The 14,904-nt window shown below is 44.0% G+C and overlaps 1 protein-coding gene across 2 annotated transcripts in view; it reads right to left on the bottom strand.

Moving 5' to 3' along the window:
- Positions 1-14,904, bottom strand: part of FKBP7 (FKBP prolyl isomerase 7) — a 77,590-nt gene that overhangs the window by 53,661 nt on the left and 9,025 nt on the right. The window contains exon 2 of one of the 2 annotated variants that reach the window (XM_056537198.1): positions 3,199-3,584. In XM_056537198.1, coding sequence (XP_056393173.1) covers positions 3,199-3,410 — 212 coding nt within the window. In that variant the 5' untranslated portion in view covers positions 3,411-3,584. Of the gene's footprint in view, positions 1-3,198; positions 3,801-14,904 lie in introns of those variants that run through there. The other variant, XM_056537197.1, reaches the window with a different exon arrangement.

The raw sequence follows: 14,904 nt of genomic DNA on the forward strand, positions 1-14,904 counted from the left end.
ACCACTGATTTCAATGGGATTCTGCTGCACTGTTCACACGGTGGAATTTTCTTGACAGATGTTTCTGCTGTGGAAATCCTGATTCCAGCACCCGCAAAAAGAATAAACTTGTCTTATCTTTTTGCGGATTTCGCTCATAAATGCATTGCCATCTATGAGACCTACGGTCCTAGCGCCCGCCGGATCATGCAAATGTGCGAAATGTCCACCTGTGTTTTCCGGGCAGACATTCTGCACATTTTACACCGTGTGAACATGGTCTTACAGTACATCTTTGAGGCTGCAGGCAGCTTCCTGCCGGCAGCCACTGGAGGCCTGCGGGTATCCTTCTTTCCAATACACACACATAGAATGACATTGCTATTATTGTTTTTTTTTTTCAACCTTGGCAAGGGGCCTACCTACAGAGGCAAAGCACAAATTAGGGTCCTATAAACTTGGGAAAGTACCTCCTGGGGGCATGAATACTGGGGAAACTACCTAATGGGGCCTATAAATTACCTACTGGAGCACATATATACCAAAGAACCAACCTACTGGGAGTCTATACCACTGGGGAAATTACCAACTTTGGGCCTATATACTCGAAAAACTACCTACTGTGGGCCTGTATACTGAGAAAACTACATACTTGGGCATATATACCAGAGAAACTACCTTCTTGGGCACCTACTGTATTACTGGGGAAACAACCTGCTTGGGCACCTACTGTATACTGGGGAAACTACCTACTGGGGCACCTGCATATTGGGGAAACTACCCCCAACTCACTTACCTACCCACTTTGCTGCTCAGGACACTAAAGGTGCATTATTACTGTTTGGGGCACTATGGATGGGAGAATGGTAAGCAGGGTTCTTGAAAAGTGCACAGAGCAAGATGTTTGTTGTGGGTTCTGCAGGGATGACTTGTGGCTAGAAGAAATCGTCCTTGCAGTCCGGGGAAGATAGACACTCAAAAGTGAAAGTGACCGACTCCGATCTGAGAAGACGTCACCTGTGAGTGACTGGATGTAACTGAACTGTAAGGACTTAAAGGGGTACTCCGGTGAAAACCTTTTTTCTTTTAAATCAACTGGTGGCAGAAAGTTAAACATATTTGTAAATTACTTCTATTAAAAAATCTTAATCCTTCCAGTACTTATTAGCTGCTGAATGCTACAGAGGAAATTCCTTTCTTTTTGGAACACTGATGACATCACGAACACAGTGCTCTCTGCTGACATCTCTGTCCATTTTAGCAACCATGCATAGCAGATGCATAGCAGATGTATGCTAAGGGCAGCATGGTGGCTCAGTGGTTAGCACTGCTGCCTTGCAGTGCTGGGGACTTGGGTACAAATCCCACTAAGGACAACAATAAATAAAGCGTTATTATTATTATAATAACGTCAGCAGAGAGAACTGTGCTCGTGATGTCATCAGAGAGCATTCCAAAAAGAAAATAATTTCCTCTGTAGTATTCAGCAGCTGATAAGTACAGGAAGGATTAAGATTTTTTAATAGAAGTCATTTACAAATATGTTTAACTTTCTGCCACCAAGAAATGATCCTTTAAATGATCCTCAGAGCTGGTGTAGAGTTGGTATCTACCACTATATAAGTGCTGTGGGGGAGATTTATCAAAACCTGTCCAGAGGAAAAGTTGCTGAGTTGCCCACAGCAACCAATCAGATTGCTTCTTTCATTTTTGAAAAGGCCTCTGAAAAATTAAAGAAGCAATCTGATTGGTTGCTATGGGTAACTCAGCAACTTTTACTCTGGACAGGTTTTGATAAATCTCCCCACCATTATTTTGTTTTTGGGGATGTCTGGTAGCGACTTACCCCTCCTCTCTCCATTTAGAAGACATAAATGTTCATTTACATGGAGGGATTGAGAAAGACAACCATCACAGGTGTATACATACCTTTAGGGTACGCTCAGACGAGCGGATTTACAGTGGATTTTATGCTGCGGATCCGCCGCTGAAGGACCTCTATATGCTGCCATTACATGTGCCTGCTCGGACCAGCAATACGCCGCAACGTGCAGACACACTGTAGCGATGTGCGAGTCGCCTCGCATGTGCGGTGTACTCCTCGCACACATTGCGGCCACTCCCCCTGCTCTATGAGCTAGGCAGAGAGCTGCCGCGACGTGTGAGTATACTGCGCATGCGCACGGCGACTCACACATCGCAGTGTGTCTGCTCGTAGCGGCGTATTGCTGGTCCGAGCAGGCACATGTAAAGGCAGCATACAGAGGTCCTTTAGCGGTGGATCAGCAGCGAAATACGCTCTGTAAATCCGCTCGTCTGAACGTACCCTTATGGGACATCTGCATAGGAAAAAGGCTAAAGGTTTATGTTCACACAGTGAGGTTTCCAATGCAATTTTCTTCCACAAAAACTAAATTATAGTTTTGTAAGTGAAATGCTCAGCGCTGCATCATTACATCCAGTGTATAACATTCTGTGGGATTTGTCCGGGCATGCTGGCAGCTGTAGTTTTGCAACAGCTGGAGGCACACTGCTTGGGAAATACTGTCTTAGAATCATGCAAATGTTGCAAATTTTGTTGCTGGGAGCTGTAGTTTGGCAACAGCTGGAGGCACCCTGCTTGGGAAACACTGTCTTAGAATCATGCAAATGTTGCAAATTTTGTTGCTGGGAGCTGTAATTTGGCAACAGCTGGAGGCACCCTGTTTGGGAAACACTGTCTTAGAATCATGAAAATGTTGCAAATTTTGTTGCTGGGAGCTGTAGTTTGGCAACAGCCGGAGGCACCCTGCTTGGGAAACACTGTCTTAGAATCATGAAAATGTTGCAAATTTTGTTGCTGGGAGCTGTAGTTTGGCAACAGCTGGAGGCACCCTGCTTGGGAAATACTGTCTTACAATCATGCAAATGTTGCAAATTTTGTTGCTGGGAGCTGTAGTTTGGCAACAGCTGGAGGCACCCTGCTTGGAAAACACTGTCTTAGAATCATGAAAATGTTGCAAATTTAGTTGCTGGGAGCTGTGGTTTGGCAACAGCTGGAGGCACCCTGCTTGGGAAACACTGTCTTAAATTCAATGCAAATGTTGCAAGTTTTGGAGAGACCTGTGTGATACAATTTTGGAAACAATCCTACACAAACACTAAAGCCATATTATTACAAATGCTTTTCTGTTATTTATAAACAGGTTCTTTCGATACGTTTTGTTGCCGGACACCTACCTGCAATAAAATTTAGAGAGATCCTTTGCCAAGTAGCCGTCATAATGTGCGTTCACCAGATCGCCTCTTTTGGTCTTTTGCGTACAAACACTAGGGAGGTAAGTCACCTCCAATTTAATCTGTTCTTCTTTATCTTCGCAGTGACTATGACCAGCAAGGAGACTCAGAACCTGCAGAAGAAGAAGTAACTTGGGGCAGGAAGGCATTGCCATGGTCTGTTCACCAGTGCTGCTATACACGTGGCACTCTGCAACAAAAATACACACCAGATACTTCTGTCTTCCAAGTCAGGACCAGCACTCAGTGGAACATGTAACGCCTTCTTCTATTGGCTTCCACAATAATGTGACTCGGCCTTTCATCCAATTGAAGTCTTTCTGTTCTTCCTAGAAGAAAAAAAAAAAAAGACAAAAGTTTTGCAGCTGCAATGTCTGACTCCAACCATCAGCTCAAGTTACAGACCTGAGGCATCCCTCATTCTTTTTTTGGATGGAATGCGGCATTATTAACCCCATCATTCCCAGTCCTGGAGAATTCTCGAAACTTCTCGTACAAACTGAAACTTTCATCGGCTGACAATATACTTGAGTCTTTGTTTTTTTGCGATGTATTTTGCTGCGTATTTGCTTATGCGTATTTTCTATCCCATGGAAGTTCAATGGGAAAGAAAATATGCAGCAGCAAATACGCAGCAAAATACGGCACGTGGGAACGTGCCCTTAGGCTGTGTTCACACAGCGGAATTTCCGAGTGGAAATTCCGCCGGAAAGATTCTGCTTGGATATTTAGCAAAATTGACCGAACTTTGAATTGAATGAGAATTCCGCTCTTCCTTTTGAATGCCAGAATTTAAACTGAGGAAAATTCTGCTTCTCGGATTCTGCAAAAATATTGAAAATGCTTTTATTTTTATTTTGCAGAATTCTGGGTGGGATCCCATTGAACTCAACGGGGCTTTGAATTTCGGCAGAATTCTGTTTTATGAGCACACAGAAATTCCACTGAAATCCTGCTTATTTGCAAAACTTCAAAAATTCTGCAGCAAGCTTTGCAGAACAGAATTTGAGTGGAATAGCAGAATTTCCGCTACCTGAACTTAGCCTTATCGTCCTTGTACATTTAGGTCTGTTCTGCAAAGCTTGCTGCAGAATTTTTGAAGTTTTGGAGATAAGCAGAATTTCGGCAGAATTTCTGTATGCTGATAACACAGAATTCTGCTAAAAATTCAAAGCCTGGACCACCAACAAGCAGTACTTTGTTTTTTTTTTTCTCTCCCAAACATTTTCTTGTAAACCAATGATTGTATATGATTCTGTAATATACATAACTTTTATAATGGAAGAGGAAGTGCCCCTGTTAGGCCATGTTCACACAGAGGAATTTTTGCGGAATGTCCACTAAGAAAATTTTCAGCAGATATTCCGCAAACAGAGGGCACCCGAACAGCATGCTGGTGCTAGGATCACTCAGAAATGCCCTGTCTCCATAGACAGCAATGCATTTCCAAGCGGATTCAGCAGAAAGAATTGACATGTCCAGACCAGAATCAAGATTTTCTCAGCAGATGTTTCCGCAGCGGAAATTCTGTTGTATGAAAACAATGGGACTCTGCTGCAACAGGATTTCCGAGCAAAATGTTTCTTCCGGAATCCACTTCGAAATTCCGCCATGTGAACATGGCCTCAAAGGACAGGACAGCTTGATCTACTGTATACAGAAAATATTTAGACTATCACACACCTGTATGTAAAAAATACTGTAAAAAAAAAACCTCTAACAATTCATGGCTTTATTTTTACAATAGTTTAAAAACACAGAAATGGATTAACATAATGTATTACACATCCGGATCAGTGGTCCCGTTGCTGTGATTGGCTGAAACCATCCGGCCAATCCCCACTCTGGGCTAGTAGGGATGTTCTATTGACATCACTGGCCGGAGTATAGTGCAGAGATGTAAGCGCTGTATAGAGCCGCTCCGCATCTCTGCAATAAAAAGGCTGATCTCATTGGTGTCAGGACTGACACCCGGGGCGATATGTCTAATAGTATATGTACTACTGCTCCCATCATGGAGCAGTCTGTTCCATGCTGGGAATAGTAGTACTACCTAAAAAATGTTTTTAAAAAATTTGAGAAGAAAAAGTGAAACACACCTTACACACTTTATTAAAAATTAATAAAAATTAATTATAAAAAATAAAATAAATTTAAATTTCCTTAAATAAATTTTTTCCCATCCCTACTGCATCCTTTTTTTTTTTTGGTACCCAACACATTTTGAAAAAAAACGTCAAAGGGGCCAAAAATGCAATTTCAACTCAAATGCAAAAATGATAGAAAAAAGCCAGAAAAAAACGTCAGGAAAAGCAGGAAATTGCAGTGTCGTTTTTTCTGGTGTTTTTTTTTTTTTTTTTTTTCAGTGAAAAAAAGGCTGATGAAAAAAAAAAGTGGAATTCCAGCCTCAAAGTGTGGAGATTCCCTTTAACAGTATGTAACATAAAGACATCACATACAGATCAGACAAACCTAAGATATATACTACTAATTTCATTTTGAAAACTCATCTATTTTTTTTTTTTTTCTTTGTTACCTTTAAAGTCAATAATTCTCAAAAATTGCAATATGGTAGAGAGAAAGTTATGTAAAACATTACAAACATAGAAAGGAAACCCTGCTGAGTATGTCAGACTGCATAACACATGATTTATTTCATGGCGGAAGAAGGTTGCTTGGCTGGAGGAAATCAGATATGGTCAGAGATCACTACTTTTAAATTGGCACAAGAAGCATTACTATAGGACTGTTGGCCTCCTGACTAGTCCCTGACAACAGATAATGGGGGAGATAAGAGTCGGTTTTGTTCTTGGGGAGACAAGCCACCAGTTTAGCTAAACTTTCTACCTATTCAGGATATCTGTACACTCAGCCAAATGAAGCGTGCAAGTGGACAACTCTGCAGCACCTTGCACCTTCACTACTAATCGTACAGTAAGAATGACTATTTCTAAATATTAAAAAGGCTGCAGCGCTTCACAAGTGCTATGGCCCTTTCAAACTGCTGATGGTTGAAGTGTGGATTGTCAGGCACTCACTGATTTAAAGGGGTAGTTAAGATAACTGAACTTTTTAGACACAAGATAGGAGATAAGTGTCTGATCGCAGGGTATGGGACCCTACGCAATTTCCTGAAAGGGACCCTGGCTACATTTGCGTTCACTGCACGCTTTGGCCCCCTCTCTCTTGCACAAGCGCAAGTGATGGTCCACTTAGCCAATCATTGACCGCAGCAATATCCCACCTTAGCCGGTGATTGGCTGAGCAGGCCATCACTTGTGTCCATCTAGGAAGATGGGAGGATGCCAAAGTAGTCAGGGTCCTGTACAGGAAATTGTGGAGGGTCCCAGCAGTCGTCTCTCCGCAATCACACACTTATTCTGTATCCTGTGGATAGGGAAAGTGTCTTAGAAGTTTAGTTCTCCGGTCTACCACATTAATACTAATGGCCCATCCCTTAAAGTGGTACTCCGGCATTTAGACATCTTATCCCCTAACCAAAGGATAGGGATAATATTGCCTGATCGCGGGGGTCCCGGTGCACGCAGCACCCCAGTTAAAATCAGTCCCCGGAACATATTCGCTCCAGGTCTGATTACCGGCGACCACGGGGCAGGCGGCGTGCGACGTCACGCCTCCGCCCCCGTGTGACGTCATGCTCCGCCCCTCAATGCAAGCCTATGGGAGGGGGCGTGACAGCTCCTTTGGATAGGGGGTAAGATGTCTAAGCGCCGGAGTACCCATTTAAAGGGCTACACTATGTACTTTCCACACAAAATTCCGCTCCAAAGTTCCGCTGTGGAATATACAGTGCAGCAGTTTCACTCTACAGAATTTCTGGACCCGAGAAATGTCAGAGCTCGCTACAGATGGAATTCACCACCCGGAATATCTCTGGGCAGAGATTCCGTTGTGTGAAAGAGCCCTAAGGCCTCAATATGACAGATATACTGCAGCAAAATTGTAGTGAGCATTATGACTGCAAGTCCTGGCCTGATCATAGGCCTAATAACTGAAGCTAACAGTAAGGCTAGGTTCACACTGCGGAATCTCCAGCAGAAAATTTCCGCCCAGAGATTCCGAGTGCGGCCAGACACTGCAGTCTCCAATAGACTGCAATGTTTTTCGCGAGTATTTCCGCCTGAAGAATGAGCAACACCATTCTTCAGGCGGAAATTTCCAAGCGGATTTTCCATGCACAAATTCCGAAGTGTGAATTTGTAAATGGAAACCCATTCGCTACACTATACATACATATGCTACATTTTAGCAAGCAGAATTTCTGCCTGCGATTTCAAAGCGGAATTGCAGGTGGAAATTCCGTAGTGTGAACCTAGCCTAAGGGTACATTCACACGATGACATTTCCGTGCAGAATTCCACAGTAGCAGAGAATATCCAATGGGATTCTGCTGCACTGTCCACACGGTAGAATTTCAGTACCAGATGTTTCTGGTGCAGAAATCTAAATTCTGGCATCTGCAGAAAGAATAGACATGTCTATTTTTCTGTGGTGTCTGCGTGGAAATGCATTGCCGTCTATGAGGCTGGGTTCACACCACGTTTTTGCAATGCAGTTCCCGTATACAATTTCAATTTGTAAACCGTATTGAATCGTATTGAAAACTGTATGCCATACGATGCATCCGGTTGCATCTGTTTTGTAAGGTTTTGTCGTTTTTTTTTCCTGTACCCAAAACCGTAGCCTACCATGGTTTTTGGTCCGCGTGCAAAACCGAATTAAACCGTATACATTTTTCTTTAACATGGGAATCAATGGGAACTGTAGAGAACCGTATGTGCGTATGGTTCCATTCCGTTTGCACCATACGGTTTTTTACTTTGCAAAGTTTTGTTCTTGGAATTTCAAACAAGTGAAACTTTATAAATAATGGAGTGAAAAGTTAAAAACTTATACATTTTTTTCTTAAAAAACAGATGCAACCGGACATCATTTTTCAAACCATATACAGGTTAAAATGTGTACACACGTTTTGATACAGTTTAGTCCAGTTTTGAGGAATCTGCTTTCTATCAAAAACCTGATACGGGAACTGTATTGCAAAAACATGTTGTGAACCCAGCTAGAGATGAGCGAACTTACAGTAAATTCGATTCATCACGAACTTCTCGGCTCGGCAGTTACTGACTTTTCCTGCATAAATTAGTTCAGCCTTCAGGTGCTCCGGTGGGCTGGAAAAGGTGGATACAGTCCTAGGAGACTCTTTCCTAGGACTGTATCCACCTTTTCCAGCCCACCGGAGCACCTGAAAGCTGAACTAATTTACGCAGGATAAGTCATCAACTGCCGAGCCAAGAAGTTCGTGACGAATCGAATTTACTGTAAGTTCGCTCATCTCTAAACCCAGCCTTAGATTGCGCATTTCTGAGTGGTCCTAGCCACGGCATGTTCTGCCGGCGCTCCGCTGTCAGCGTAATGCCCGCACGTAAATTTTTCGGCCAGACATTTGCCCATCTGAACATAGACTAATACAGATAGGGGGAGATCTATCAAATCCTGTGCAGAGGGAAAGTTGACCAGTTGCCCATAGAAACCAATGAGATCGCTTCTTTCATTTTTTAGAGGCCTAGTTAAAAATAAAAGAGGCAATCTGATTGGTTGTTATAGGTAACTTTTCCTCTGCACAGGGTTTTGATAAATCTCCGCCATTGTGATTCCACTAGACACGTATAGGTTCACATAATGTTTTTCAGGTGTATTTCATTTGTAAAAATGTGTCTGCAAAATCACAGACCAATCGCTTCTGCATTTTTAACGCTTATGTGCTCTATGAAGGTCTATGGCAGGCATAGGCAACCTTTCGCACTGCAGATGTTTTGGACTACATCTCCCATGATGCTTTGTAGCCCAAAACATCAGCAGTACCGAACGTTGCCAATGCTTGATCTATGTAGTTGTCTGTGCACAATGGGGGGGTATTTATCAATTTTGCCTCTTGACTGTTTCTTTTTACCCTTTTTTTTTCACTTTGGTTTTCGTGGACATGCACCAAATTTATCATTTGGTGCAAGTTGTTAGTAATTTTGGCTCAAATGTTGAAATCAGCTGTTCACAGCGCCTTTTACACAGAACTTACCCCCACAGAGGACGCGTAGTTTACCCTGTAGAGCAGCCATTTCGGGGTCCCTCCTGCAGTATATCAGCAAGTGACGTGAGTTATTTTCTTTTGTGGGGTTTATAGCCACCATGTGAAATGGATTTTATTTTCAACTTGGGTAGTTTTTTGGCTACTTTAGTGCAGTGGTCTTCAACCTGCAGACCTCCAGATGTTGCAAAACTACAATTCCCAGCATGCCCGGACAGCCGTTGGCTGTCCGGGCATGCTGGGATTTGTAGTTTTGCAACATCTGGAGGTCTGCAGGTTGGAGACCACTGCTTTAGTGCTTATCTTTCCTGAACCTGAATTTCTTGGCGGGGATTTGCGCCCCCCCCCCCAAAAAAAAGAGATTTGCGCCAAAATTGCGCCAAAGATCAATTGGCGCAAATGATGAATTACTGACTAAAGTTAAAATCACACACAGGACCATGTGATTTTGAGAAAGTTGTAAAAATGACAGTGGAGAAGATGCGCCAAACTTTGGCGCAAAAAGACACTGCGCCAAAGTATTGCGCCAAAGTTACATGAAAAAAAATTTCACTTATTTATGCAGCTGTAAAAAATGCATGCGTATTTTTTCCCATTGGGTTTTTATTAGTGTGGAATGTTGCTTCAGACTTACAGACGTACTATGGGGACACACGGATTCACGAGTCAGGAATGTTCTGACCAGCTTTTTACTGGTGGAAATCTCCAGCCATTTATTCACAGGATTGTCAGTGAATTCAATAGTAAATAGGTTGGCATGCCCCTTTTCCGTCCGGAAATGCCCCTATATTGGTCAAGCATGCCCCTTTTCAGGCTTGAAGTTTCATTTTGGCGCAAACACAATTTGTGGCACAATGCGCCAAATTCACTTTTTGGCGCACAACCCGACAAAAGCCGGGAAGGGTTACAATAGTAAATCAGGGCTACTGGGTGTGCACAGACAAACACTTAGACTTACATAGAGCACATTAAAGGGGTACTCCGCTGCTTCACGTTTGGAACAAACTGTTCCGAATGCTGGAGCCGGCGCTGAGAGCTTGTGACATCATAGCCCCGCCCCCTCATGACGCCATGCTCCGTCCCCTCAATGCAAGTCTATTGGACTTGCATTGAGGGCGCGGGCCGTGACATCATGAGGGGGCGGGGCTATGATGTCACAAGCTCTCGGCGCCGGCTCCAGCATTCGGAACAGTTTGTTCCAAACGTGAAACAGCGAAGTACCCCTTTAATGTTAAAAATGCGGAGGCATTCCCCCCCCCCGTGGGCACTGGTGTCGCGGCGGTGGTGGTCGCCGCCCAGTGCTGCGCCATTTTATGCTAGGGACGTTAGGGACCCACTCTGAATAGGTGGCCTTGACGTGGCGAGTGGGCTTGTACTTTTTGATCAAGATTGTAGATGTGCGACCATGCCTGTTTCTTCTACCCGAATTCACATTGCGATTTTAAGGATGCACTAGCAGCGGGTTGCCCGCTGCGGGAATCCCGCTGCGAGTTACGCTACCATTGATTTAAATGGGTCCACAGACAGTCCACAATAGTGTCAGATTTGCGGACTGTCCGTGGACCCATTCAAATGAATGGTAGCGTAACTCACAGCGAGTTTCCTGCAGCGGGAAACCTGTTGCTAGTTACTAGCGTGTGAATGCACCCTTTCAAATCAAATACGGCTGAAAAAACACTGTGTGAACATAGCCTAAGGGCACATTCTCAATAAAGAATTGCACGGCCGTATCCAAAGAAATCTTGCAGGAATTCTGCTGTCCATTCCCTTTGATTTTAATGGGTATTCCTCTGCTGTGTTCACACAGCGAAAGTTTAGTGATGGAATTTGGATTGTGGTGAAAGACTCAACATGTTCAACCTTCTTCCGGAATGTGCCAGAGAAGTCCCATTTGTCAAAGGGACAGTGCTTATGTATAATAGTCTATAAGCTCCAATTCCGGATCATTTTAGATCCATTTTTCATGAAGCAGGAAGGTCATGGATCCAGAGGATTTTCCTTGTTTCATTTCCTCACTGTGAACATTCCCTTACAGCAGCACAGGGATCTATGGAGGCATATATTACTGGAAAAGCCTTTTTAACACAGGTACAAGACTGCGTTCTGAATGACCTCTTTAAGCTTCTATTATTAGTCTGACAATGTGGCGATTACCAGGAGGCTGGATTGACGGGCACTATATAATCCTGTCCTGAAGATCTGACCAGCGTAGTAGTTTAGAAGGTGTACCTAATGTATTCTATTGTGGGACGGGGTATACACTTGTTGTATTATATACTGTCATATTTAACCCCTTAAGGACGCAGGGTTTTTCCATTTTTGCATTTTCATTTTTTCCTCATCACCTTCTAAAAATCATAACGCTTTCAATTTTGCACTTAAAATTCCATATGATGGCTTATTTTTTGCGACACCAATTCTACTTTGCAGTGACATTAGTCATTTTACCAAAATATCCACGGCGAAGCGGGAAAAAATTCAATGTGCAACAAAATTGAAGAAAAAATTCCATTTTGGAACTTTTGGGCGCTTCTACACAGTAAATTTTTCAGTAAAAATTACATCTTATCTTTATTCTGTAGGTCCATACAGTTAAAATGATACCCTACTTATATAGGTTGGATTTTGTCGTACTTCTAAAAAAAATCCATACATGCAGGAAAATGTATACGTTTAAAATTGTCCTCTTCTGACCCCTATAACTTTTTCATTTTTATGCGCACGGGCCGGTATGAGGGCTCATTTTTTGCACTGTGATCTAAAGTTTTTATCGGTACCATTTTTATATTTATCGGACTTTTTGATCTTTTTATACATTTTTTCATGTTATAAAAAGTGACCAAAAATACGCTATTTTGGATTTTGGAATTTTTTTGCGCGTACGCCATTGACCTTGCGGTTTAATTACCGATATATTTTTATAGTTCGGACATTCCCTTACGTCCTAACCAGTAGCACAGATGGGGTATTCCACCCCCCGCGAACTGGTAGGACAGATGGAAGTTTTATTGAACCTAATTAAACAATCAGTAAGACACACCCACAACCCCCTGTATAAGTAAGAGGGTCATCCTCTGCCTCATTGTGTTTTTTTCTGTCCTCCCGGACAGTGGGACAGATGGTGACCCCCTTACTCCTGTTGGAGGGGGGGTTTTTTTCTTACTTGCAGTTCTGGGCTTAGTTTGCGCCCATCTGCTTCTATTCCTCGGAGCCGCGACTCAATCGCGGCCCCGGCCGGAAGTGCGTCAGCGGCGTCTGACGTCACTTCCTGTTTCTCTCTTCGCTCCCGGCTCGGTTTTTTGCGCCGTTTTTGCCAATAATGCGGCGAAACCGAGCGAGGAGCCTCTTCTATAACCCTCTAACTAATAGGGTTCCTTTTCCTCCTGTTTTTTGTAAGACAGGATTTCTTTTTTCTGCAACTCCGCCTTGTGGGCGGAGTCTTGTTTTGGCGCCAGCCAGGAGGATATTTAAACTCCCCCTAGGCTGCCATTCAGCCTCCTAGAGCGCAGAGCTGTTGGTACTTCCACAGTCCTGTCTTTTTGAGTCTAGTAGTGCATCCTTGCGGATACTACTGTTTCCCTATCTCTCTATCTTACCTGGTCTCTTGCTGAGAACTTTGGGTATTTTAATTATATTTTAGCTAGCCGCAATTTTTTCTTGCCGCTACATTATCTAATCACTCCTCTCATATTTACCTAGATATGTCGACCGAGGGCTCAGGAGATCGTGAAGGCTTGGCAAAAAGATCCGCCAAGCGCAAGCACCTCTCTTGCCATGACTGCAATACTCCCCTGGAGGATAATTATGAATTTTCCAGGTGCCCTCCTTGTAGGGCTAAGTCTCTACCTTCCCATCAGACTGAACCTACAGTCCAAGATATGTATGTGTGGGTCTCCTCTAACATGTCGGCTATGCAAGCCTCTATTGAGGAGCTGAAACACGTTGTCTCTCAGAAACGCGCCAGACCTTCTTCACCTCCCAGAATGGAGATGTCTGTGGATCAGGAGAGAGAAGATTCCAAGTCCTCCTCTTCGGATGAGGAGGTCACTGCATCTTATTTTTTTCCGCTGGAAAAGACCCAGCGTCTTCTGAGATCCATCCGGTCGGGGGACCAGGATGTTGATCCCGGGGAAGCCTCTACCTCCGCCTCTAAGGGACCTAGGGTCTTTAAAGCGGATGATACCCTTCTGTCCGTGCTTAGAACGAAATGGAAAAAAACAGAAAAGGGTCCGGTCTTAACTAAAAGATTTAAGACCATGTTTCCTATACAGGAATCTCAGCTTTCTTCCTGGGGCCCTGTCCCTAAGGTTGACATGGCAGTTGCCAAACTGTCCAAGAGGACAGTGGTCCCTGCTGAGGATGGGTCTTCCTTGCAGGATCCAATGGATCGGAAGGCTGACTGTGCCATGAGGCGCTCCTACTCCACTGCTTCTGCGTCTGCATCAGTGGCGATAGCTTGCTCTGAGGTAGCAAACTTTTTGAAGACCCGTCTTTTTAACATCCAGTCGGATTTGGACCAGGGGGTTCCTAGAGATGAAATTCTTTCATCCTTCAAGACGTCCAATCTGGCCGTTGATTTTTTGTGCGATGCTTCCACCCAGCATCTTAAATTGGCCTCCAAGTCTATGGCCCTGGCTTCCGCTGGACGACGTCCTCTATGGTTAAAACCTTGGAAGGTTGACAACTCTTCCAAGAACACCTTATGTGCTATGCCTTACGAACCCGGCATTCTTTTCGGAGCTGAGCTGGACCGCATTATGGAGGGACTTTCTGACAAGAAAGGCAAGTCCCTTCCTTATTCCTCCTTTCGTGGTCGAGGCCGGCGTTCTGGGGGCGGATCAGCCCCCCAGCCTAAGCCTCAGAGAGAATGGGGTAATCAACGCAGGGGCGGAAAACGCTCCCGTGGCTCCAAAGACAACAGAAAGCTCTGACTGCGGGCTTCTACGAAGCTCTGGGTTCCTTGCCGAGGTGACCTTTCCAGTTTCCCATCCTGCCCCCCAGATTCCAGTTGGTGGTCGTCTTCACCACTTTTCAAGCGCCTGGTCCCTCCACATTCAGGATCCTTGGGTCCTGAGATTAATCTCGGATGGTTATTCGATAGACCTCGAATCAATTCCCCCATCCAATTATGTGGAGACAAGAGTTTTTTCACCAATCAAACAGGGGGCGCTAGAAACCTACATTCTGGAATACATCCAGAAGAATGCCTTAGAGGAAGTTCCTCTTTCAGAGCGGGGGTCAGGAATTTATTCTCCAGTCTTCCTAGTTCCCAAGGTAACAGGAGACTGGCGGATGATTATAGATCTGAGATATCTCAATCAGTATGTGAAGCACAAACGCTTTCGTATGGAAACTATTCAATCTGTGGTCAACCTCATCTCGCCAGGAGATTACCTGGCTACTCTGGATCTAAAGGATGCTTACCTTCATATTCCTATTCATCCGGTATCCAGAAAGTATCTAAGGATCGCAGTTCAGGTAGGGGGAGTTCTAAAACACCTCCAGTTTGTAGCCCTCCCGTTTGGAATTTCTTCGGCCCCACA

This window comes from Hyla sarda, chromosome 8 (genome assembly GCF_029499605.1).
Source record: "Hyla sarda isolate aHylSar1 chromosome 8, aHylSar1.hap1, whole genome shotgun sequence".
NCBI classification, from domain to species: Eukaryota; Metazoa; Chordata; class Amphibia; order Anura; family Hylidae; genus Hyla; species Hyla sarda.